At 43.2% G+C, this 27,640-nt stretch overlaps 1 protein-coding gene and 1 long non-coding RNA gene across 7 annotated transcripts in view; one reads left to right on the forward strand and one right to left on the reverse strand.

Moving 5' to 3' along the window:
• The window catches only part of LOC114813181, an 89,050-nt gene that overhangs the window by 17,676 nt on the left and 43,734 nt on the right, over window positions 1-27,640 (reverse strand). The gene's annotated exons all lie outside the window — the stretch shown is intronic.
• SNED1 (sushi, nidogen and EGF like domains 1) overlaps window positions 5,082-27,640 on the forward strand; it is a 114,542-nt gene continuing 91,983 nt past the window's right edge. For all 6 annotated transcript variants that reach the window (XR_003760816.2, XM_029068448.2, XM_029068445.2 and 3 more), the window contains exon 1: window positions 5,082-5,795. Coding sequence is in view for 5 of the 6 variants with exons in the window: in XM_029068448.2 (XP_028924281.1) it covers window positions 5,592-5,795 (204 nt within the window). In the remaining variant the exon portion in view is untranslated. The remainder of the gene's footprint in view (window positions 5,796-27,640) is intronic.

The raw sequence follows: 27,640 nt of genomic DNA on the forward strand, positions 1-27,640 counted from the left end.
TATTAAAGGCCTCACAAACCAATGGGGAGGTTACAATCTAACCCCTTCTCCCTCTGTTGCCACCAATCAATGATATTTGTTGAGTGCTTACTGTGCACAGAGCACTGTATTAAGTGCTTGGGAGAGTACAGTGTAAGAGAGTTTGTAGCCATAATCTCTGCCCTCAAGGAGTTTACAGTCTAATGGGGATTTTACTTTCCTTTCCTTTTTGTTGCCACCAGAAACCCCTCCCAACTCTATCCCTCTCTCCTTCCTCCCTTCCTCTGCCCTTCCAATCTGCATAAGTTAAATGCTAAATTGGTGCTCACTGCCGAATGGGGAACTGGGGTAAATGGGGGTGGGCTTTGGGCTCCAGGAACTTGGTGCCGTCTCCATGTCTTTAATGGGAAAACTGCAGTGGAGAATACAAACACAAATCAGCATTCAAGTTCTCCCAGATGGTCCCCATTTCTCCACCCAGCTCCAGTCTTCTCGACCCAACTCCTACTTCTCCCCTTTGCTCGGCCTTAATTCCTCCTCCCTATCTCTTTCCCACCCTGTTGCCAACTTTTCTTCTCCCTCTTGTTATGTGCTTATATCTTTGTTTTGTTTTGTGCACTCAATCAATAAATCATTCAGGAAGCAAGGACCCTGTTTAGATGTTCCACGTCTTGTGAGTGCTCAATAAAGTGAGCACTCAAGCTTAAGAGAGACTTGTCATCGACTAACTGACTGGGTCTCGTAACGGAGCCCTTAGCTAGCTGACTCCGAATGGGATCTGAGATTGTAAACACGGTATGCTTCCTCTGCCAAACTCATTGGAGTGCTCACTGAATTCCAGGTGATGCGGATAATAGGGATGAGCATGAGGAAGCTGTTTTTCCGACCTTGTGGTGGCCCAGAATGACCGGGGGCAGTTCCCCATTCCTCCTCTAATTAGGAAGAGACTTATTAGAGTTCTTGGTTCTGCAATAAGAAAGCAGGGAAGAGTTCAGAACTAAGATTCATCCCTCTGCAACTAGAAAACCCTAGGCTAATGCCTGCTTGATCCCAAACAGGAGAATAGAATCTATTAACAGAGAGAGAACTCTGTGAGGTAGTCAATACTTTAGTCTTTTCACAGACATGTATATATCAGCCAGTTATAGAGTAAAGTAACTAACATTTATAAACTGTTTATCATTTAATATAGAATAGGCAATTTGTAAGAAAAGTGCCTTCATAACAGAGTACACAACAGTGGTCCTATCAAGTCAAAATTACATATTTAGAATCTGAATTGAAAATGTCACTACATCTCTCCAGCTTGGAACTTTGTGTTTCTTTGCCAGAATAACTTGAGCTTTCTTGATAAAAATGATTTAGTTGTGATAAATGTGGATTTTTTTTTCAACAGAGGAAACAAAGGAGCCCTTGAGTCGAAAGAGTAACCTAAAACATCGCATTGCTGAAAAGTATTTCCTGATAATATTTTTAGCACCTGAAAAAAACACATTTTTTTTTCTTTTTTGCCTTAGGGAATTTTTTTTTTAAATGAAATGTAATGCCCAATGTGCTGAGTCTCTATTAACCCCCGGGATCCCAGAACCTCATAAGGCAAGCAAGCTGAGGGTCCAGAGGCTATGTTGGCATTTACTAGAAAAACTCAAAAGATAATTCAGACCAGACTAGAAACCTCCCCTGAGTTTCCAGATATTAGCAGGTCTCAGGAGACCCTGGGAATATTTAAAGACGACATTGTGCAGAGTCAAGATTTGGTGGCTGTTTTTTCACAAGCGAGAAATTTGAAACCTTGACTAGTCTTTTCCAATTGTGTAACAGTCAAAGAGTAAAGTAACAGAATAAAGGGGAAGACCCACCAAATGGTTTCCAATTGGATCCTCGCCATCCCTGGTCTATCTTTCCCCTGCCTTTTCCCAGCCAATTACCCTGCTGCATTCTCTCTACTCACACCCCTCTACGACGTCTATTTGCTCTTGCTTCTCTGGACTGGTGTTCCCAGATGTTATCGGGATTTTTATTCAGGGCAAAAGCCCATATGATCTTGAGTCAAAAACCTGTTTCCTTTCAAGTGTATTCAAGGAGACTGATCCCCTCTCAGGGGGAATTGAGTGAATGGTAGAGTTGAATGGCCCATCCCTTGCACCTACTCCCAGATGGCAAGCTCTGGGACAGAAAGCAGAATTCTATCAAAGTCCTGGAATTTGGTTGCTGATGTCATCATAGGCATTGGGACCCCTACATACCCAAATGCACGCACTCTTCTACAGGATCATTTTACTGGGTCATTTTTCTGGAGGAGCTGGCTGTTTAGACAAGACCGTCCATGAGCTTTAAAAGCTAGATTGAAAAGTGTCACTTCATTTTGTTTGAATCTTTGTGGCCCAAGGTACCATATACATGTGCTTTCCCAGTTTTGCCTAAGAAAGAGTTAAAAAAAAAAAACTCCAGAGGTTTAAGCGTGCAAGGTTTTTTCAAGTTTCCTGCTGAGAGTCCGTGTTAAGTTGTGAGAATCTGTCCCCAGCTCTGCCTCTAAAATTAGATTTTGTCTCTTTAACCTTTTCAGTCCCAACAAACAGCAAACTGCATTTCCTTGTGTTTATTTTCCAAGTCACCTTTATCATCTGTTTAACTTTCAGGGGCAGGGAACGCGTCTGTACTCTCCCAACCGTCTAGTACAGTGTTCTGCACACAGTAAGGGCTCGATAAATACAATTGACTGCTTTACTTCTAGTGGAAGCTCCTCACATTGTGCTGACACCAGTTCTGATCTCTCACCCTCTCCAGCCTGGCTGTCACATACCTAGTAAGTGGGGTTATTGGCTATGGAAGAGTCTTTTGGCTTGGCCTTTTTTCTTACAAAATGCCCATTCCTAGAAATCCTTTCATTCCAAATACCAAAATCGCTCCAATAATTAATGAATTGTTGCTCATGAGACCCAAATCACATTCCTTTTTTCATTCTCTTCATTCACCTAACACACACCTAAAAGCCAAGCCTCCACAACAGCTCCCTTTAGGTGCAGTCATTTCCGAATTAACACCTAAAATCTGGAATAAATCTCTTCTAGTTTGCATCTCCCTCGATTTTTCAGCTTCACTCCAAAAACTCACCTGAAAAACCTACCTCGACCATTCCTCTGTCTTTTTTAATTTCCCTTCGCTGTTTTTCATTTAAGTCACTGTAACATTTGGGAACTCAGCTCAAATGCAAGTCCTGACATAAAATAAAGTTGAATTGATTACAGACTGCTATACAGATGTAGCGTCTCTGACCAAAAGCATCACCTCCTCTCTTTTGGACACAGAAAGCACTCAGTCAATATCATTGATTGCTGATTTATCGATTGGGGGTTTGGAGTTCTCCAAAATGTGAAGTTGATGACTTGAAGGAGAAAGTCCTGGAAGAGCCTGGTAGATCTAAATGGACTACAAAGTCTGCAAAATGGCTTCTGTCCTGAATCTTAGTGCTACAGAACCATAGGGATTGAACAGACCCACAGAATCATCTACTCCAACATACGCTGTGTGCTTCTTAGACTGTGAGCCTCGTGTGGGTTGGGCTCTATGTCTGATCTGGTTACCTTGTATCTACTCCAGTGCTTAGCATATAATAAGTGCTGAATAAATATCAAAATCATAAAAATGCAGACTAGACCCTAAATGGTATCAAACTACCCTGTGCACCCCAGAAGAATGCTGTACCCAACTGTCCTTTCCACTTCTCAAAAGACTCCAAGCTTTGCCCATCCACCTCCACCTCAAACAGAAATTCTTTACCATCAGCTTTAAAACTTTAAAATACCAAATTAGTTCTCTCCCTCATTACCTCACTGATCTCCTACTATGACCCAATCCACGCACTCCGCTTCTCTAACACCAACCTACTCTTTGCACCTCGATCACGTCTATCACTCCACTGACTCCTGAAAGAGTCTGTTCTTCTTCACTCTTCTTCGGGCCTGGAAATTCCTCCCCCTTCACATCTGACAGTCCACCACACTCTCCACCGCCAAAACCCTCCTTAAAATCACTCCTCCTCCAAAAGTCCTTCCCAGATCAATCCCCTCATTCCCCCTATCTGTTCTCCCCTCTGTTTCAACTATGAACTGGCCATGTTCACTTAAGCATTTTGATACTCAACCCAGCCCAACCATACTTTTATAAGAATTATTTTACTGTACTATTTCCCCAATCTATTTTACGTATCATTTATCTATTTTCCTAATCTATTTTAATATCTCTCTCCCCCTGTTAACTGTAAACACCTTGTGGGCAGGGATCGAGTCTACCAACTCTGTTGTACTTTCCCAAGTGCTCTGCACACAGTAAACACTCAATATCATTGATTGATTAACTAAATGAAGCTGCCAATGAGCACGGAGAGCATCTTTTAGGTCATACCGCATTTGTTTTTTTAAGGGTGAAACTTTACAGGGGCACCCAGCAAGGTTCCTGGAAATTGCAATTATGAAGCCCAACCACCCTGATCCTGAGTTTTCATGCCCAGGCTACAAATGGCATACACACACGAACGCACACACGCTTTCTCTCTCATCCATCGGTTCTCAAGGGTCTAAGAGATGTACAGCACAGGGTTTTCCTATGAAACAGTATTTTAAAATAAAGATTTACCTCCAAGGGAAAATCCTTTCATCCTCTGAGCTATAGCAAATACTGAAAAACCTGATCTCTCCTTTCCAGGCCCAATCCCTCGGCCCCAAGCATCCTTGGAACACTACTGAAATGAAAATTACTCCCCCTTCAAGGTAGATAGCCCTATAGTGCCCCCCGGCTGTGGCTTCGATCAACAAGACACTTGGTCTGTGACCAAGAGCAGCAATGGCCAGTGGGGGGGGTGGGGGGAAGAAAGAAAAAAAAAACCCAACCCTCTCTTCCCAAACAACCCCAGCCCCTTGCTCTTTAAGAGCAGCCTTTTATTTACATAGTCCCACCCATCAAATCCCTGAACAGACTCTTTCAGAGACCTCCCCTCCCGGGTCCTGAGTGGCTGTCCCTTTCCTGAATATTTAAATAATAGCCTGTAGGGGTGGAGTTTGCTCTCTGAATGAGGTCTCTCTCTCCCTTTCTCCCTCTCTGCCTTGCAGTTTGCTGAACAGAAACATTAGTGTAACCTAGCTCAGGATCCCAGTGCAGTGAGGGGAGAGAGAGAAGGATAGAAAGAGAGAGAGAGAGAGAGGAAGGAAGGGGAGGAGAGAAAAAAAGTGAGAGAGAGAGTAAAAGAGAGAGACAGGGAGGAGGGAGAAACTGCAGCATCAACTGACCTGCAGCTCTGGGACATTTCTATTTATACAGAGTCTGAAGATTTCTGTGGTGCCTGATTCCCCACAACCTTCATTGTAAAAGGGGGGGGGGGGAACCTTGGCTCCTTTTCCATTACTATTTGTGTGGCTTTCTTCCAGTCAGAGAGTTTTATTAGAGATTTACTGCCCTTTCCCCCTGCCATTCCTGCCACTTAAAAAAACCCCAAAAACAAAAAAAACACAAAGTTGGCAAGGTATTGTTTACTGAGAAACCCCCCCCCCCCCAAAAAAAGGTGTACTTTCTGCTCCAATAAACCAAACCAACAATCCCAACAGCATTTTGTGGAGATGAGGGGCCTTGCTGGTTGGATGCTGATCGTCGCCCTGGGAAACTGGGTTTGGGTCCAGGGTCTGGTCCCTCTGGCTGACTTTTACCCCTTTGGCTTGGAGCAGGGGGATGCTGTCACTTTGAAGCAGGATGATGGAGGTTCCGGGCTTCAGCCGATCTCCATCAAATTTCCTTTCTTCGGAGTGGGACACACTGGACTTTATGTAAGTAACGCTCTCTTTATTCGATTCTGGCATTGATGGAAACTGCATTTTTTTTTAAGTAGGGATTTGGTGGGTTATTGGGGCCACTACCTGTTTTTCCTTCCAAGCTCCATTTGGTGGCATTCCCTGGCAGAGGTTATTCTGCCCCAGCTGATTCTTCTTCACCATTCTCGGGGGCTGTAGGGCTTACTTAGGAATTTGGCAGAAAAGCCTAGATCCAAAAGGTGGAGTGAGGACAGTCCTTATCTGAGCAGCTCAGCCAGGCAAACAAGAAAAGGGTTTCTGTTGTATGAAGTCAGGTTTTCAGTGAGCCAGGATCCCTTTCCACGGTCCTTGTGGAACAAAGCAGGAGGAAGTTGAGAGGAGAAAGGGGTACTGTTTGTTCTAGCACGAGAATGACATGCAAGACAGTAAGCTTCCCGTGGGCAGGAAAAGTATCTTCCAACTCTAATATATTGTACTCTTCCAAGCGTTTAGTTTGGTGCTCGGCACACAATAAGTGGTCAATAAATACAATCTGATGGACTGATTGAGACCTAATAAGGAGCACAAGGATTCGGCTCTCTCTATTCAACGAACTGCTTGTGCTCCTTATTAGTTCTCAATCAATCCATTGTATTTTTTGAGCACTAATAAGGAGCACAAGCAATTGGATGAATAGAGAACACAATGGGTTCTCTTAAGGACAAAAGAGCCTTTCCAGAAATGAATTCCGTATCTATCAAGGGATGCCCGTGGAACAAGGAGAGTCCTGGTGAAGCATCCCAGGACCAACTTTTCTCCCTCAGCCCCTTTTTCCACCTTGCTAACCTGCTTCCAGCCCAACTGGGAAGAAGCCCTTGGGGAAGGAAAAGAGGAAGAGAAAGAGAACAAGCTATTTGATTTCTGCTGGGGTGCGTTTAAGGGGTCTGGGGATCTAAATGCTAGAAACAAGACTCAAATCGTTGTGGTATGTTACCACTTTCATGTGGTCAGTGGTTTGCCCTCTTATCCTTAATAAGGATTCTGAGGAGTTCCTTTGTCACTAGAGAATGTGTGAACTCTTCCTGGGATTTCCTCATACCAACTCCAGTATTCCTGCCACTTCCCATAGCTCTTCTGGGAGAGGGAGAGTGGTTTAGTGGAAAGAACACAGGCCTGGACCTGGGTTTTAACCCCAGTGCTGCGGTTGGCCTCTTTGTGACCTTGAGCAAGTCATTGACCTCTCTGTCTCAGTTTCCATAGCTGTAAAATAGAGATAATAGTAATAATGAGGACAAAAATTGAATATGTGATATGAGAATGATTTAGATAAATAAAAAGGCTATATAAAATTGAGGTATTTCTATTATTATTTTGTTAACATTGTTATTATTGCCCTGAGCCCAGCTTTTGGAAAAGAAATAGGGAAGAGCTGAGAAAGATGAGACCTGAGGTGTCCTCGCAGTTGGGTTGTTTTGGGCTATGGTTGGAGTCATGTCCTGACTGACCTTCATCTGTTTGAGTCTCTGAGCGGTAAGGGACTGGAAAATGTCAGGAAGTAGCTGGTGGTGGTGATGATGTCTGAGAAAACAACCTTCCTACGAAGGAATGCCAGGAAACTCGAGCCACTTCTCTCATACCTAGCGCCTTTTTTACGCATACTAGTTGGCTAAGATCAATACTCAGCTCACCTAGTGTCTTCAGTTATGAGCTTTGTTCTCTATAGGTGACATAGCAGTGGATAAACCACCCAGTTAAGAGCCCAGTAATATGAGAGAAGAAGAGTTATGGATTGAAAGCCAGTTTCAGACACTTGTCCATCACCACCATCCAACCAAAGAGGACTCGTTCCATCCAACTGAGTTATGAAGACTATTTTGCAGTCTCCCACATACGATAGAGCTCGTTCTGTCTGCCAGATTCTCACTGGTACACTTTCCATCCAACTGACCAAGTAAGCTACAGTGGGAATCCTTCTCTCCCCAGTTAATGAACCTACAACTCTTGGCTGCTGAATTCTTTGTTCATCTAATTCGTGAAGTGCTCTTCTTTGGCTACTGTAAGAAGTGAAATATTTCTCCCATCTAGACCAGGGGGAGGAAGGGGCTCATCCCAAAGGTGAGGGGAGATGTTGACAAATGTGGGGCTAAACAGGAAATAATCCCGTCTATTACCCTAGCTAACCACAGGAAGTTCCATTTAGCAGTCTGTCATGACAAGAGAAGGCACCTGTGTTTTCTGCAAAGAAATGTTGATCACATATGTGCAAATGATCCTGTGCAAACATTTCCTTCAAGAGGCAGTTCTGCAATTGAAAGGGAAAGGCAAAAGAATTGGGAAAATGCTTGACTATCTCAACAGCCCAAAAGAAAATATTTGCTCTGGCCAAAACAACTGAAACAAGCGTTTCTAAATTGGAAATGTTTGCTGGCAAAAACAGATGTTTTTTCAACAGAAACGAATATTTTGGCTGTTAATGCTAGGTTTTTTCCTGAAGGAAAGTTTTTATTTGAAGAACTGTTGCCAATGTAGACACGGGAAAAGAAAACGGTTTTCTTAAATTAAAAAAAAAAAAGACATCCAGGGTATCCTGCCTGAAATTATTACCAGGAATTTGTAGCAAGTTAGAGAGAGTTCATGAAAGAATAGCAAAACAGATTAAGGGATTGGATAGGAGCCAAAAGAGAAATGAAAGGAAGTGAATATGTCAGTTTTATAAAAGAGAAAACTAATGTCATGCTAGGAGGAAGAGAAACAAAACTTGGGAGTTGTATATTCTTCATCTGATCATACTTCCCTAGGTCAATTCAGATCGCCTGTACCAGCATAGTTTTTCCTTTGCAATGATGGCCCGTGTTAATATCCTTAAAGGCACTATTAATACAACTGCTGGTTTAGGTTAAACCATCACCGAACCATTGTCCATTTCTAAGCCTGTCCCAAACTATAGGCAAACAGGGAGACAGCCCTGTTCTTTCCCAGTGGGATCCATGTCCTAAACCCTTCGGTCACATTTCTTGCTCTTTCTGGACCTGACATGTTTTGCCTTGTCTTTTGGAACAATCCTCTGGAGGTGAGGGAAGGGCAGGAGACCCACCAGTAAAGGGTATTGAAGTGATGGGAGAATCTTAGTGAGATTGGGCTGGGGAATGGAGCAGTGGGATTGGGGTGTTCACTGAGAAAAGCTTCCAGAGCCTTGAACTGTAATGTGAAGGATGTACCAATTTGTACATCCCAAGTGCTTAGTACAGTGCTCTGCACATAAGTGCTCAATAAATACTATTGAATGAATGAATGAATGAATGAATGAATGAAGGAGAAGGAAGTGGGTTTGGTGGATGGGAGGTTGTTCTCTGAAAGAGGGAAGGAACAGGCAAGGTTGGGTGGTGGGGAATGAAGAGTCTGAATTTCCTGGGTGTCATGGGTTGAACATCATGTTTGAAAGCAAAGTTGCAGTTGGTTGCACCACTGAAGTTATTTGATTTTTCAAATAATTCTCAGGATGGCTTCCAGGCTATCCACGAACACATTTTTTGAGAAAAATGAACTGGGTCTCTCAAGTCACCAAAATAAAACTGATCAATCTCTGAGGGTTTTCTACCCCACCCATGTGTCCAGATAGGCCATTTTTTTTATGTTGACTAGTTGGATGGGGACAATTTTTAGAAATTTCAGTCAATCAATGCTATTTATTGAGTCCCTACTTTGTACAGAGCATCGTATTAAGCACTGCAATATAATGCAGTTGGTAGACACGATCCCTGCTCTCTAGGAACTTATAGTCTGATGGAGGAGACAGACGTTAAAATAAATTGCAGGTAAGGGAAGCAGCAGAACATAAGGATATATATGTAAGTGCCGTGGGAGTGGGCATGGGGGAATAATTAAGTGCTTAAAGGGTGGGATTAAATGCATGGGTGAGGCAGTAAGGAGAGAAAATAGGGTGGGGAGTTGAGAGATTAGCCAGGGAAGGCTTTCTGGAGAAGATATTTGCCTAGGGTGCTTAAATATCCAAGGCCAGACCTATTCACTAATGAGGAAACCAAAGTTGCACTCTCTTTCCACCTCTATACTCTTCTCTTAATCCTACATTTAAGCACTTAGTACAGTGTTCAGCATATACTAAATGCTCAATAAATAATAATAATTACATTTGTTAAGCACTTACTGTGTGTCAAGCACTGCACTAAGCAGTGGGATAGATACAAGATAATCAGGTACCACAGTCTAAGTAGGAGGGAGAACAGATATTGAACCCCCATTTTGCAGATGAGGGAACTGAGGCATGGAGCAGTTAAGCGACCAAGGTCACACAGCAGGTATCTGTCAGAGCTAGGATTAGAATGCATAGTACCATTGATTGACCTAACATTAATGATCAAGTGCAACCTGAACCTCCAGCTTCCTGGTCTAATGGGTTTGGGAATAGCTTAGCTCTGGTACTGCTTGAAGGCAGATGAGCGAAAAAATGCAAAAAGCCTCCCATCTTTAAGGTGTCAAAACAGTACCAGGTCTCGGCTGAGGAACTTTCTAAACCCTAATGGAAGTTAGCGGAGATGCCTAGGAATCTGGGGTGCCATGACCTCTGGAGACACAGTACTTTGTTTACTGTAGAATGGGGATTCAATACCTTTATCTTCCTCCTACTTGGACTTTGAGCCTCATATGGGACAGGGACTGTGTCCACCCTAATTAATTTGCATGTCCCCCAGCACTTAGAACAGTGCATTACACATAGTGTTTAATAAATATAATAATAATAATGTATGCCATAAATGCATCTGCCCAACTGACTGACCGAGGAGGCAGCGTGGTACAGGGGAAGAGCGCCTGCTTGAAGCCAGAGGGCCTGGCTCTGAGTCCAGGTTCTGCCAATGGCCGGCTGTGTGCCCTTGAGCAAGTAACTTAACCTCTCTGTTTCCTCATCTGCAAAATGGAGGAAGTAATACCTGCCTTTCGACCTCACGGGATTGTTGTGAGGGCAAAATTTAGATAACTATTGTGAGAACACTTTAGGAATACAAGTGCTTTACATAAACCAAAGTATTTTTATTATATCTCAATGAGCCCATCCAGTTGACTGATAAGGATCCAGAGGACAGAAAAATAAGGAGAGACTTGGAGGACCTTTTGCCTGATGCAAAGGAAACTGGTGAGATATTTATATAAGGCCAGCAAGGGCCGATCATAATAGTTGCTCTGTTTACAAGGGAAGACAAAAGCATTTCAGGTAAGACAAGGCATCGCAAGAGCTGCAGGTTTACAAAACTAAACCCTGCAGTTGAAAGGAAACATAAGAAAAAATATCTAAAGAGCATGGGGTAACACAAAATGATAGATTTCAGGTGAAATAAAGGAACTCGAGGTGATTATCTGACTACTCAAACATCAAATAGAATGTTGACCACAAAATTACAAAATGTACAACGAGAGTGATTAAAATACATAACAGCACAGAGGGAAATATCTATTAACATGGGATTCTAAACTAATAATAAAATCCAGGGTATGGAATGTTTAAGAGAGGGGGTTAACACAAATACATAAATCTGCCTCTTCGGTATATCAAATTTGTAGAGTTTTGGTTGTCTCTGAGCCCAACAGAGATAGAGGCCAAGAAGGATCAGGCGGGAATAGGAAAAGGCAAGATTTTGAAGTGCTAGCTAAATTTTCATTGTTCCTGACAATTGAATAAATAGAAACTTGGAGACCACCACTGGAGTCATCATAATTTCTAAACCCTAGGAGAAATGTGGTGACCAGAACTGCCTTTTCCAACTACAGAGAATCAGAAGATTATAAGCTTTTCTCTAGAATGAGGCTTCGTAAATGATGATATTATGTTAGCCATTCAAGCTGAGCTACTACCAGTTGTGTTTACCAACTCTGTTGTACTGTACTTTCCCAAGCGTTTACTACCTGATTACCCTGTATCTACCCCAGCGCTTAGAACAGTGCTCTGCACATAGTAAGCACTTAACAAATACCAACATCATTATTATTACTATGATGATGCTCTGCACACAGTAAGCCCTCAATAAAAGCAATCATTTGATTGATCGGTCAGTCTGTCAGTAAATTTATTGAATGCCTACTGTGTGCAGAGTACTGCCCTAAGCATTTTGATACCAACAGTTGAAAGAGAAGAGAATACTCCATCTTACACCGCAACTCAAGTTTTCCTAATATAAATTTCACTACCTACCCTGATAGATGGGGAAATTTAAGCACAGTAAGTCAGTTGGTTTGCCCAATACAATATTTTGCAGCTTGACCTGAAACCTATATCTTTATCCCACTATTTACATCACTTGGCTGTCTTTTCTACCCATCAATCCACCTTTAAGGCACTAATGCATTAGGTTCTTAGTACCTCGTGAGTGCTGAACTATTTCAACCTGATTCACCGAAACCAGTTGAAACGAGGCCCAGCTCCATCCAAACTGTGTCCAAAGAGCATTGGGTTCATGCCCAGTTCATTACCCGGGTAAGTCTGATGACTGCCAAAAGGGATCGGTAAGGGGAAAAGAGAGGAAGGGGGAGAGATCTAAATCTTGTCGGTTCAACCCTCACAACAGAGCTAAAATGTGCTCTTTCTTCTCCATCCAAACGGCTACCACGTTAATCCAAGCACTTATCCTAGCCTGCCTTGATTACTATATCAGACTTCTTGCTGACCTCCCTGCCTCCTGTCTCTCCCCACTGCAGCCCACACTTCACTCTGCTGCCCGGATCATTTTTCTACAGAACTGTTCAGTCCATGCTTCCCCACTCTTCAAGAACCTCCGGTAGCTGCCCATCTACCCCCGCATCAAACAGAAACTCCTTACCATCGGCTTCGAAGCACTCGGTCACGTTACCCCCCTCCTATCTTACCTCGCTGCACTTCTATTATAACCCAGCCTGCGCACTTTGCGCCTCTAATGCCAATCTACTCACTTTACCTCCATCTCGTCTATCTCGCTGCCGGCCTCTCCCCCACATCCTGCCTCTGGCCTGGAACACCCTCCCTCTTCATATCTGACAATCACTCTCTCCATCTTCAAAGCCTTATTGAAGGCACATCTCCCCCGAGAGGCCTTCCCTGATTAAGCCCTCCTTTCCTCTTTTCCCACTCCATTCTGCATTGTTCTGATTTGCTCCCTTTATCCACCCCTCCTTCAGCCCCACTGCACTTATGTACATATCCATAATTTATTTATTCATATTAATGTCTGTCTCCCCTTCTAGACTGTGAATCCATTGTGGGCAGGGAATGTGTCTACCAACTCTGTTATAGTGTACTCTTCCAAGCACTTAGTGTAGTACTCTGCACACAGTAAGTGCCCACTAAATACGTTTGATTAATTGATAAGTCCTCTTCCTATTTAAGATCATGTTCCTAAAGTCTTTGTTTTTGACCAACTATCCCGCCCAGTTTCTAATATTTCTTAATCTGCCAAAGGTAATCAGGACTGGTTTGGTGGACCATTTCACCTGCTCCCCAAACCAGCTCTGATTACCTGTAGCTACCAAATGTCAGGGACTCCCAAATTTATAGGCTTAATCCCCATTTTAAGATTTTACCATTACTATTACTCAGTACCATTTTAAAATGATGGTACTGAGGCATAGAGCAAGGGAAGTGACTTGTCCAAAGTGACACAGCAGAAAAGTGGCAGAGACGGGATTAGAACCCACAGCCTCCCGACTGCCAGACCCTTGCTCTATCTACTATGCCACGCTCAAGGTGATAAAACTCTAAAACGGGCAGCAGAGGCAGAGTGTGGATTCTTCCTCCCTGTAGATCTTTAAAATAGACAAGCACCGGCCCTGAGTGCTTCAAGTCATTCATCTGTCTGGAGCCAGTGGCCTGGACCAGATGATCTCTCAGTTCCGGCTGTAACTCAAGGTTTCCTGATCTCTTATATTATCCTCTCCCAAATGCTCAGAATAGTGCTCTGCACACAGTAAGCGCTCAGTAAATATGATCGACTGATTGAGTCCTGAGAATTGGAGGAAAACTAGCCACTTCTAGACATTCTTAGCCTGCTCAACCCCAGGTAGCCTCTGAATAGACACCAAGATAGATCATTTCTCCAGCAAATTCAGGGACCTGACATGATCAGGTTCTACATTTCCCAATTAAGAATGTTAATCTGTGGAGTTTTTGTGCTCAGGAAAACCAGCTGGTAGCATACTTTTCTCCACAATGCAGGCAGTGCTCCCACAGGGACTGTGGTTGTTGCTTCTTGATTCATACTGGAGTTAGGGTCTTTATAGATCTTGGATAGTCTGGACATAATAATAATAATTATGGTACCTGTTAAGCATTTCCCATGTGCGAACATTGTACTAAACACTGGAGTTGGAGACAAGCAAATAGGGATGACCTCAGGCCCTGTCCCATATGGGGCTCGCCGTCTCGATCCTCATTTTACAGATGGGACAACTGAGGCGCAGAGAAGTGAAGTGACTTGTCCAAGGTCACACAGCAGACAAGCGGCGGAGGCAGGATTAGAACCCATGCCCTCCTGACTCCCAGGACCATGCTCTGTTCACAGCGGGACATCTTATGCCATCAACGTCTACATGACAGAGTTGGGTTTATATTATCTCTGTGAATAGTTTTCAGTTGCTTTCCTAAATGCCTCCTCCCATGCTTACTCGGGGACAGTAACAGTTTATTCTGGGTAAGTCGAGAAGAATGGAGATTTTATCTTTGATTTAACCTGTGTATCTCTTGGGGGATTGGGCTGGTTAAAAACAATCTACTAGGGATTGGGGTACCTCTTTGGTTCTTATTTGCAAGGCTGTGGGAGGGGAGAGAAATAAATTTTAAATTCCCCTTAGGCAGAGGAGCTTTAGCTCTAGTGCTCTTCTGGCTATTTCAAACAAGTGTCCTGGGGGCCTGGTTTATAAAATGGGCAATTGATTGAAACAATATGAGCGAAGGGGGTGGGGTGAATGTGCAACCAGGACATTACAACTCAGCCAAAGAGACACTGAGACTGCGGAGACCTCAAACCGTGAGGTCCCTCAAAGGTATTTCTTTTCCGTCTTCGGAGGCAACCCTGCAGAGAAGAGAGAAATTGGGGATTGTGTAAGCCTGCTTTTGTGTGAACGCTCTCGCACGCACACACACACACACACACACACACACACAGATATTTCGGGTTGTCCGGCCTACTTTCTCTGTCACGTGTTTTAACTGAATAGCTCCAGACCTCTGCAAGCTGGAGTTATACAATTAGCCCTCTTTCAAGAGTTCCCAGGTGCTCAGAGAGGGAGGGAAGAAAGCTATTTTTCACCGGCATTTGAGGATATCTCAAATGGGAAAATCCAGCAGTGTGCAGTAAGGAGTACACACTTGAAAAGTGCTGAAAGACTGAGTCTTTTCAGGAATGCTTGCTGTCAAAAATCCTTGGGGTTAAAATGGTGATATGGGAACGAATTCAGACCGAGTCTCCATGACCTCCCCAGCCTTCTGGTCCGGGTGGTGTCTTTTCCGAGAGGAGTGGTGAAATAAATGACGTCCAGTGCTACTTCCCCAGCTCGAATCTCAAACAAGAAACTCTTTAGGGAGCCACCGGGGGGTTAACGTTTACTTTGCAGAAAACGTCTTTTAGCGGTAATTTGTTTCTAGCAATTCTTTCTGCATATGTTTTGTTCTCTAATATTCACTGGGGATACACTGATATCAGAAGAGAGACAGCGAGTGACTTGTTGAATTTACCCTAAATGCCTAGCGTCAGCTCGATTATTCTCATTTTGGCTGTCTTTGCTTTTGACTTGGTAATAATAATAATGTTGGTATTTGTTAACAGTGCAGAGCACTGTTCTAAGAGCTGAGGTAGATACAGGATTAATCAGGTTGTCCCACGTGATTCTCAGTTTTAATCCCCAGTTTACAGATGAGGTAACTGAGGCACCGAGTAGTTAAGTGACTTGCCTAAAGTCACACCGCTGACAGGTGGCGGAGCCGGGATTAGAACCCATGACCTCTGACTCCTAAACCACTTTCCACTGAGCCACGCTGCAGATGTAAAATGACCGTCGCCCACCCCATGTCACCTTCCCGCTACAAATTCTCAAATGATAGCAAGAAGACCTCTCCTGGAGTTGGTGTGAGGAGCAAATTATTAAAAAAAACTAAGTGTAAAGCACTCTGTGGATATAAAGCTCTCACAAAAATGCAAAAAGCGAATCTAATGTCTCGGAATGATTCAGAAGAATAGAATGACTCAGCAGAGAGGGGCAGTATAAACAGTGAGGGTTGGTGTATTCTTGAAACAGGGCAAATATCCAGGCCTCTTTTTCCATTAGTCACTGGACCATTCTCAGATAATTGGCCATTGAAAACAGAAGTGTAGCAGAAGTTTCTGCATTTTCATATGCTCTCCAAGGTCCATTTAGTCTCTTTTTTTTATGTCTTGTTTTACGGTATTTGTTAGGCGCTTACTATGTGCCGGGCAGTGTTCTCAGTGCTGGGGCAGATACAAGCTAATCAAGCTGGACACAGTCCCTGTCCCACATGGGACTCACAGTCTTAATCTCCACCTTACAGATGAGGTAACCGAGGCAGAGAGAAGTGAAATGACTTGCCCAAGATCACACAGCAGACAAGTGGTGGAACCAGGATTAGAAACTCAGTCCTCTGACTCCCAGGCCTGTTCTCTTTCCACTAGGCCATGCTGCTTCTCCGGTTGCTAACATCTGCTCCATTAATGGTGTCTTGTTCTCACCATCAGTTGTTTGGATTCCTGGGCTGTTGAGAGGAGCGCTTTACCCTCATAGGCATCCAATAAATCAATAAATTAATACTACTGTAATGACTGTGCTGTCATTATGGTCCTATAAGATGTGCACATTTATTCCTGCATGACAGAGCAGAGCTTGCGTGACTCAGTGGAAAGAGCCTGGGCTCTGGAGTCAGAGGTCATGGGTTCGACTCCCCGCTCTGCCACTTGTCAGCTGTGTGACTGTGGGCAAGTCACTTAACTTCTCTGTGCCTCAGTTACCTCATCTGTAAAATGGGGATTAACTGTGAGCCTCGCGTGGGACAACCTGATTACCCTGTATCTCCCCCAGTGCATAGAACAGTGCTCTGCACATAGTAAGCGCTTAACAAATACCAACACTGTTATTATTATTGTGTGTCTACTGAATGTTTTTTTTTTTTAAACAGGTGAGTGCTCTTCTAGGATAGGGTTAAATTTTTCAGCAGAAGACCCCCAATCATGTCATTATGAGCCGAGAGACTCTGTTACCTGCTCTCAGGGCAAGATGATCAGTTGTCTGGAAGGGGATTGCGCTAACATTTTTTACTCCATTTAAAAAAAAATCCAATCAATCATTGGGGTTTATCTCTCAAATGGGTAAAAAAAAAAAAATGTAAAAAGGTTGGAATTTTTTGAAAGTAGTTTTCCAAATTCATATCACACACCAGTGGGAGGAACGCTAGTTCTTATTCAACTTTTTAATTTATCATTTTCCAAAGAGATTCCTTGGTACACCCTCTTTATCAGGACGTCTTTAGCCGAAGAGCTATGCAGTGGCAAAAATGCTGCTCTGTCAAACCTGAGCGTGGGGGCTGGTCGGCCTATCCAGATGTGACTTATTTCCAAGTGGTGGAACAACCTGAAATATTGATTTGCAGATGGACAGCCCTGGCGATTCAGGAAATGGTAGTCAGACATGGAGAAGCGGTGTGGCTCAGTGGAACGAGCCCGGGCTTGGGAGTCAGGGGTCATGGGTTCAAATCCCGGCTCCGCCGCTTGTCAGCTGTGTGACTTTGGGCAAGTCACTTAACTTCTCTGTGCCGCAGTTACCTCATCTGTAAAATGGGGATTAAGTCTGTGAGCCCCACGTGGGACAACCTGATCACTTTGTATCCTTTCCGGCGCTTAGACCAGCACATAGTAAGCACTTAACAAATGCCATCATCATTATTATTATTCTCATATCTGATAATGTTGTCCAAATCACCCTGGGAGCCACTATAGGAATCCTCTCAAAGAGAGGTACATATTCCTGGAAGATAGTGAGAGGTGAGAAGCTGTCATCTCCTGAAATGACTACAACAATCAACCAGCCAGTGAGGAGCAATTGGGTGCGTTCAGCGTGTGAGAAGCAGTGTGGCTCAGTGGAAAGAGCACGGGCTTGGGAGTCAGAGGTCATGGGTTCGAATCCCAGCATTGCCACTTGTCAGCTGTGTGACTGTGGGCAAGTCACTTCACTTCTCTGGACCTCAGTGACCTTAGCTGTAAAATGGGGATGAAGACTGTGAGCCTCATGAGGGACAAGCTGATTACCCTGTATCTACCCCAGTGCTTAGAATGGTGTTCTGCACATAGTAAACACTTAACACATACCAACATTATTACTATTCTCATTTTGTCTTGCACATTCTCTCTGACCCTAGGTTTTCCCTCAGTGGGTTTTCCAGGGAGTACCAGGCTACTGTTCTCTTCTCCTTCATGCTTATTGCTGTCATATAATCAGCCTCTTTATTCATTGAGAAGTAGAAGCAAGAGGAGCCGCATAAGGAAACCTCAGGCAGTTGGGTTTCATTCTTGCCTTTCTGAGTTTTTAAAGAAAAGAAGTAGCACGGTGTAATGAATAGATCAAAGGCCTGGGAGTCAGAAGGTCAACGGTTCTAATCTCAGCTCTGCCACTTTTCTGCTCTGTGGTCTTAGATGAGTCACTTTACTTCTCTGTGCCTCAGTCACCTCATCTGTAAAATGGGGGATTAAGACTGTGAGCCCCATGTGGGACGGGGACTGTGTCCAACCTGATTTGCTTGTATCCATCCCAGGGCTTTAGACAGTGCCTGTCACATAGTAAATGTTTAACAAATACCGTCATCATTATTATTATTTAAAAGTTGACCTTTTTATCCATATTGGAGAAGAAAAAAATTTTCCAAGTTAGTCAGGAAGATTTCGACTGGCAGTTCTACCCAGTTGGGCAGGGCATAGAGTTATCCTCTTTATCTTCTTGAAAAATGTTAATTGCTTTAGAGAGGCTGTCAATGAGTTAGCACCCTTTTTTTTTAAAACAAAATACTGACTCCAGTAAAAATGTTGGGGAATCATTCTCGGTTCTGTTCTGCCTGCCAAATATAATCCCCACAGCTTGGGCTTCTTCCTGCACACCTTTCTTCTGAAAGCTCCAATACACTTTACCAACATTAACTAACTCTCCCTTTGAAAGTAGCTACAGAGACCTTCCACAAACACTTCTTTGAGATGGAGCTATGTCTGAAGTGAAAACTGTTTAACAGAGCAACACTGCAGAAGAGAACAGGACATAGAAAGGCAAAAATGTTAAATAACCAAGGAGTTTTAAGTATCCAGATCCCTCTCTTTGAATTCTGCTCAGGCCAAGACAACTCAGAAAACATCCCTCAGTTGAGGGGGGGTTTGTTCTCTTCGATGACCTTTGACATCCATTGCCAAAAGTTGAAGTGTTCCATTTTACTAGTTGTCCCCCTACGTCTAAAATGTTTTTTTTTTCTTTTTCCTGAAAACTCATTTGTCTTCTCAGAATACAAGAGGTTAAATAATCAGAATAAGAACTTTCCAAGGCAATTTTTTTTTTTCATTCTGGAGTGCTAGGAGTTAAGCCTTGAGTTTCCATCACTCTTCTAGGAAGAAAGCTTTTCCGGCCTTCATCATGATAGTGACATTTTTCAATACCAATCTCTTTCAGAGTGAGAGAGATGTCTCAGACCCATCTACGAGGAAACCCCCTCTTATTCCAACACAGTTAACTTCTCCCAGGAGGATAAAGAAATCAGAATCCTGGAAGCGGATCTATTTTCTTTGAATGGGCTAAATGTTCAGAATATCTGGGTCAAACTCCAAAGGTTTATGTTTCCAGGAAGGTTTTTTTTCAATACGCTCTCATTCTCGTGAAAGGTCAAGAAAAGGTGGGGAACTGGCACTCTTTTCCCCTGGGGTTTCCCACCACCAGAATAATCCTTGACACAACACCTGTTACCCAGGAAAGGAAATAAGAAATCTCTTGCTCCTTGTGTAAACTCATAACTCTGCAGCAGGATCTTGAGGCCCAATTCCCAGTTTCCCAGAGGGCTGCAAACAGAACCAATCTCAGAGTTGCCCAGGGCCTCTAGGAACAGCTCTGGTTTGAAAGGCTTTGAGGACGAGGAGGCAAAACAATTCCTTTCAGACCTCTCAGAGGAAGGGGGTGATGGAAGTCACTGAGAAGAAGCTCCAGGTAGAGTGTTGACATTGAACCCTGGTGGATCTATATTAGCACACTGTTATGTTTGCTTGCTGCATCCCAAGAGAAGTTTGAGATTCCTACATAATATTACCAAAGCATAGGTGTCTGAATTCCTCTTGGCACTTGGAGGGTGGAAGAGTAATTGGATTAATAGGTACCATTAGTACTTTAATTGGATTAATAGGTACCATTAGTACTTCTAAGATGGAAGAAAAAACTGCTTAGGAGGCCCAGGGTACCCACAGTTCTCAGGTCTATATAATTTTGGGGGTGGGAAGGGGAGGGAGCCCAATTCTCCCAAGAAACCTCCCCCCCTTACAGGAATCCATTTTACAGTGTTTCAGTGATATCAACAGAATTTCACCGCTCCAAGCGGCTTTCCTTGTGGCAGCAAACAAGCAGACCAAGGGGAAGCTTCAAGTTGTTTTGTTATTTAACATTCACTAAGTGCCAATATTGGTCCAGAAGAAGTGGAAAAAATGGAAATTAAATACCGCAACCACCCACTGGATTCACAACCTAATTTCAACAGACAAGTGAACCACTGGGTTTAAACAACAGTCATTCATTCCTTCATTCATTCAATCAGATTTATAGAGCACTTACTGTGTGCAGACACTGTACTAAACACTTGGGACAGTACAATGCAACAATAAACAGACACATTCCCTGCCCACAATGTTCTTACAGTCTAGAGTTTACAGTCCAGCTGAGGGAAATGGGATATCGAGATATTCCAGAGGGCAAAGAATGTACTGGGAAGAGTTAGTTATGATTGCCCTCTGAAATCAATATAATTCTTGGTTCTTCTGTAACGCTGTCATAACTTAGGTAACTGGTGCTCTTTTGAGACACCCCACTCATAAAACCACTTTTTCCTAATTCCCAGATACTCTTACAGACTATGAATCTACCATCCTAAATATCCTGGCAGAGAGCAATTTCTAGTGTTTAACAAATTGGTTCTCCATTTCTTTTTCTATGCCAACAGCAGTTTCTCCAACTTTCTTTCCATCCCTCTACCTCTCTTCTAGCCTTTTTCTTCCTGTCTTTTAAAGTACAAATCCTCCTTATTTGGTAGAGAATGGTTTGCTTCGGTGATCAGCTTCAAAACTGTTCATTTATAAGGCTTCGCACATTATATATTTTCTTGTGGCTGACTGAAACTCGTGGCCCGGTGGTAACTATGTTACTGAGGCATTCTGGTGTCTGAATCATGGAAGTTCTTGCAGATGCCGTGGGGGTTAGGGAGACAAGACGTTTGCCTTTATCCTAGGTAATGGGGGATGACTGGAGGTCAATATCTGGAGGTCAGAACACCTCTACACCTCAGCTAATGTACTTTGTACCTTTATCATAAAATTGAGGGTCCAGTCAAGTTCTTCTTGTTCATCCCTTACCTTGAGTCCAAGCGGCGCCTAAACCATCAGAGCCACATATTCTCCACGTTGTGGTGGATTAAGAGCCAAAGTTTCTTGGAAATCTATCCTATACTCTAAGTGTCTGGTTTGAACTGACACAAACTGTCCTGAATTTCAAGAATTGGCCCTGCGTGAATCTTTCCATTTCCAACAGTGAAGCATGACGAGCTGACATCACAGCAGTTCTACTGATTTTACAAATAACCATCCTTGGGTGCACTGTGGTTCTCTCTCCCATCAAGCAATGTCAGTGTGGCCCCACCTCCCCGACTCATGCTGGCCAAGTCTGTGTGTGCTGAGCAGCTCCTTGACCTCTTACTTTGAGATGGCAGGATTGAGGGGGATCTTTTTGCTGGCTAATTCAACAAGAAATGAAAGTCAAATACAGTGTGCTCTAAAAGATTAAGAAACACAAGCAGGTGTAAAGCTACAATAATTACATTAGATGCTAAATTCCTGTTACGGGAAAGAAAACTATGAAACATGTAACAGAATGAGGATGGAGCTACGGGAAAAAGCAATGGTTGGTTGCACCGCTGGAAAGAAGGGGAGGGTTTGACGAGAGACAGATTTCAGAGGCTAGAAATTTGAACGGATAATAAGCAGGAATACAGCATCTCTCATTTGCAAACTAGTTTATACATAATTTTGGAACAGTTCCTCACAATCATGTTATTGGAAGATGAGCCAGCATTTTTAGTTCCAATTTACTATTGGGGAAATGAGGTATAAAGCGCAGTTAAGAGATTGCCCTTAGTCACAGAGCAAGTCCGCAGCAGAGCGGGAACTCTACTCACCAAGCCTAAGTTCCTTCTTCGAGTCCCCGATGCTTACAATCCCTTGAGGACAGAGGTCACCTCATTTCAGTTCATTTATTCATTCATTCAATCAATCGCATTTATTGAGCACTTACTGTGTGCAGAGCACCGTATTAAGCACTTGGAAGACAATACAATAATAGACAGACATCTATAGGTTCCCCAAGAACTTCACAGAAAGACTGTGCTATACACACTGTAGAAGTTCAGGAAATAGTACTGTTATGCATACTATTGATATACGTAGTGATTCTGGAGCACATTATTTTTCTGACACCCAAGTGAGACTTGACTACTCATTTCACATTTATAAAATGACGGCATTATGGACCATCTTCTTACCCCAGAACGGTGCAGCGAAGGCAGATGTAAAAATGTAACTTCTTATCCCCTTTTCTGAAGAAGGTCCAGAGTAAACCTAACATGCAACAGCTCAAAGAATCTCTTGCTTGTTTGCCACTATAACCGTGCTCATCTCTAGCCCTCGGGTTTCATCACTGTTTCCAGATTCAACTTTTGCCTTGCTCTCAAGTCCATCCACCAGACCGCATCTGCCCACAACTCTTCTTTCGTATCCTAATCCTTCCCCACTCCCTCCCTTCCTTCCTGCTAAATGTATTTTCTCCTTTCCTTCTTGGTTTTCCTCCCCAACTCCCACTTTCACCACAGTAGATCCTAGAAGGCAACGAGAAGTGATACAACATGGGCGGTTCATTCATTCAATCGGACTTACTGAGTGCCTACTGTGTGCAGAGCACTGCACTAAGCACTTGGAAAGTAGAATACAGCAATAAAGAGAGATAATCCCTGCCCACAGTGGGCTCACAGTCTAGAGGTGGGGAGTAAGTGTGGGCTTGGCCCCACCTCTGGAAAAAGTGGAACAAAGTGACACCCCAGAATCCAGAGGGAAAATAGAGCTGAGAGTTTCACTTGCCCAAGCTATTTCACCCAGCGATGGCTTTGGGTATCTTCACATCAATCCCACTGCTCCTTTCTCTTTCCCCTGAACCTGTGGTAATTAACTCCTCTCCCTGGAACTCTACACCTATCCAAAGCCGGTGTCCTATCATGATACCTCCCCCGTACTTGGTGGTTAGTCGAACTCTACATATTTAACTCCTTTAATCTTTCCTCACAAATCAGTCCTTTCATTTCCCTATCCATTATGTTTTGGGCTTCTCTGATCTTGCTCCAATTTGTCTTCATTGTTCTGGCAGAGCGGTGCCCAAGACAGAACCTGATCTCTCTCTGCCTGCCCGTATATTACAATAGCCTCGCTCCCTGTACTATCCAGGCCCTGCCACTTTCCATGTCAGAACCCTCCGGGGCTTACTGAAATTGAGCACTGCCAAGTTTCTGAGAAAGGAAGTGGCGACATTTGCCATCCTGAAATGTTATTTATTGGTATTTGTTAGCACTTACTATGTGCCAGGCACTTTCTAAGCGCTGGGTTAGATATGAGCTAATCAATTGGACACAGTTCATGTCCCACATGGAGCTCACCATCTTAATCCCCTTATAATAGATGAGGTAGCTGAGGCCCAGAGAAGTTAAGCGACTTGCCCAAAGGTCACACAGCAGACAAGTGGAGCAGCTGGGATTAGAACCCACAACCTTCTGACTCCCGGGCCTGTGCTCTATCCACTAGGGCAGGCTGCTTCTTCTATATTCTCAAATGGCTTAAATTCAATTTGGCCCTATGAATCCCGGAAGTTCAGCAAATCCACCCAGGTTGAAGCAAACTAAAGGACTTTGGTTCTGATCTCTCCCAGCCATCAAACCCTGACTCTTTCTGATAAGCAGTGAAAGCAATGCATAAATAATAGTTGATACCTGGACAGACAGGTATGCCCCTCCCTCCTCCCAAGAGGCCTGGCTGCACCTTCCTCCCTCCCTCCTCTTAATAACTAGATTGGTAGTCCAGCAGGACACAAATCAACTCTATGGCCCTCCTGCCGCCTCTACTGTTATTGCTGCTAACATGACTTTTATTACTCATACTATTTCCCCCAAATTGAATTCAATAGGAGACAAATTCAAAATCGGAGAAGGATAGCTGTGTGATGGAACGGTAATTTGGCCCAAAGAAATTGAGGTTTAGCTGCATTAATCTCATTTATTGAAGGCTTACTGTGAGCAGAGTACAGTGGTAAACACTCGGGAGACTACAGTAGAATCAGCAGACCCGATTGCCCTCAAGGAGCTCTGGGCAAATCCCTTAATAGTGATAATAAGTAACATCATTTATGAAATGGCCAACGCTGCTCTGATAATGATGGTGTTTCCCACTGTAATCACCAGACCAGCTTTAGTGTAGTCATAAAGATTTTGCTACTGAGAACCTGTGAGAATTAAGCACTTCTCAATTCCGTAAGTACTCAGTAAATACCATTGATTGATTGATTGACTGTGTGTTGTGCTCGTGGTTTTGGCTCAGCTACTCTTACTCTCTGGCTCCTGCTAGTCTTGTTCCCTCTGGAGCAGTGAATGCAACGAGCGAATTAATGGGCAGAATTACACAGTACATTGAAAAGTGCACGCAATCATTTTACATACATCATTTCTGCCCAAAGAGGCTGCAGCCTAGTGATGATGCCCCTAAGTAACACAGTAGACAGTTCTCAAGGTGGTTCCTTCAGCAGCGCTGGGCTCTTTCTCCGCCAGCGTTAGCTCTCTAGACTCTAAGCTCATAGTGGGCAGGTAACGTTTCTACCAATTCTGCTCTATAGTAACTCTCCCAAGTGCTTAGTAGAATGCTCTGCACACAGTAAGCACTCAGTAAATACCATTGCCTGATTGATTGGCCAGCTATTTTTCAGGATTCGTGCTGAACCTGTTCAAAAACACAACATGCCTGAGTGATTCTTTGGTAAGAAATCTCCACCGCTGAAGGTTGCGCCTCCATTTGTCTACTGTGTGACCTTGGGCAAGTCACCTAACTTCTCTGGGCCTCAATTCCCTCATCTGTAAAATGGGAATTAAGGCTGTGCATCCCAAGTGGGACAACCTGATTATCTTGAAACTACCCCAGCGCTTAAAACAGTGCTTGGCACATAATAAGCACGTAACAAATACTATTATTATTATATCCACATAGACACTCATCTTAGTACAGTGCTTTGCACACAATACGCACTCAAATACTATTGAATGAATTCCTCTACTTCAAATTGTTATGCAGTTTCCTCACAGTGAAGTAAGGATCAGACTTGGTGTTGAGGAAGGGGAAGTTTACTTTAAGCACTATATGAAAGACAGAATTCCATAGACTATGGTTCCAAAAGATTTTCATATTTACAGAGGGATAGGTTGAGTCCAACAAAGGGGGAAATGGAGCCCTCCACCCAAGAGATGAAGACATCAGTCAGAAGGTGGCATTAGAATGGGGAAATAAAGTCACATTCTGATGGTCCAAAATGAATCCTTAACAAAACAAGAGGAATAGGAATCCAACGAAACAATCACTAAATAACAGGCAAAGTTTATGGAATGAGGATATAAACTCAAAAATGTGAAAATGCAATCAATCAATGGCATTTATTGGGGACTTACTTTAGACAGATCATAGTACTAAGCACTTGGGAGAGTACAATGCAGTAGAGCTGGTTGACAAGATTCCTAGAGAGTGGATATGGAAATGATATTAGACAACTTCACTGTGCCTCAGTAGTACTGCTCAGCATGCTGAGGTCACTGCTAATCAATCAATCGTATTTATTGAGCACCTACTGTGTGCAGAGCACAGTGCTAAGAACCTGGGAGAGCACAGTAGAATTAGAGCATGAGGTCCCTCAAGGTGTTTACAATCAAGAGGGAAAGACAGACGCTAAAGTAAATTAAAGGTAGGAGGAAGTATATAGAATGTAAGTGCTACCAGGAGGCAGGATGAGTGCTTACTGAAGTGCTTGGGTAGTGCAAAGGAGCCAAATTGGGAGTTGGGAGACAAAAATGGGGAGATTAGAAATTAGAAAGTGGTGAAGACTTCCTGGAGATGTGAATTTAGAAGGGCTCAGAAAACGGGAAGATTTGAGGTCGGTGGTATTTGAAGGTGGGGAAAGCATGAATAAGAGGTCAGCAGGAAGATGACAGCAAGACACAGTGAATATGTTAGCTTGAGAGAAATGTAGAGTGTGAGCCTGGATGGAGTGGAAGAAGAGAGTAAATAGGAAGGAGAAAGCCGACTGAATGCTTTAAAACTATTTGTCAGGACTTTCTGATTGATCCAGATGATTACCCTTTGAGGATTTTGAGGAATGGAGAGAGATGTGCAGAATGATGTTTCAGAAATATGATTAGGCAGAAGAGTCAAGTATGGACTAGAGAGAGGAGTGACTGAAGACAGGGAGATGAGCAAGGAGGCAGTTGCAAGTAGGCAAGTTGGATAGTTCCAGCACGGTGGTCATGTGAATAGAGAGGAATCAGCTCCTGGAAACGTTGTTGAGGAAAGACCAAGAGGATTGGGCCACAGATCCACTATGGGGATTGAAAGAGAGGGAGGAGGAGTCAAGACTAAAGCCAACTTTTTAAAATTCGTCAAAGCAAAAAAGACGTGCCAATGAGGCAATTTATCAAATGTTTTTTCGATCTTGAGTCCGTTATTTCTTCAGTGATATTAATCTAAGTTTGTTTTTCTGTTTTCTCTTAAAAAATCTATTCAGTTGTTTTGGAAAAATTTGTCATTTTGAAGTCCAGGCTGCTTATCGTTCATCATTCCTTTCCTCTAGTTGGTTTTGTTTTCTTTATTTTTTTCCACCCCTATTTTGCTAAACTTCAACTTAATGGGAGTCAGCCCATTTTCAGATCCATTTTCCTTTTCTTTCTGATGAGCACCACTGCACCTAACTTCAGTAACCCCTCTGTCCTCTGCCACTTCTCAAATAATTATAAATTAATTATCCAATTCCTGGGAAACATGTCTCATGGCCTTCGTCGTCTGAGTTTAGTCATATTTTCTTGGGCTGGTATCCACTTTCCTACTAGTTGATTTTGTAAGGTGTTTATTAATTTCCTCTTTGAACTGTAATTTCCCGGTCTGTCTTCGGTAAGACAGGTTTTTAAAATCATTTCATTTTTCTCATCCACTTCAGCAACGTCATGGATTCCATCTCCCTCTGAACTGGTTACAATTAATCCACTGCGGCTCTGCCGCAACAAACTCTTTGCAGTCAGTGTGTAAGAGAAGTCGACTGACTGCCTGTTCCATTTAGCAGCCTGTTAAAAAAGGCCCATCAGGAGTTTTCGGGCTCACTGGACTAAATGAGAAATAATCAAAATTCAAAAGACTGCAGGCCAAGCTCAAACGATTTTCCCATAAGAGTTACATTGGATGCAAACCAAGGTTATCATTCATTATTTAGTAATCTGATCTCTGCTAGGTATATACTGGTGAAACCTCAGGCTCTAAATTATTTACGCA

This window comes from Ornithorhynchus anatinus, chromosome 7 (genome assembly GCF_004115215.2).
Source record: "Ornithorhynchus anatinus isolate Pmale09 chromosome 7, mOrnAna1.pri.v4, whole genome shotgun sequence".
In the NCBI taxonomy this organism is placed as follows: domain Eukaryota; kingdom Metazoa; phylum Chordata; class Mammalia; order Monotremata; family Ornithorhynchidae; genus Ornithorhynchus; species Ornithorhynchus anatinus.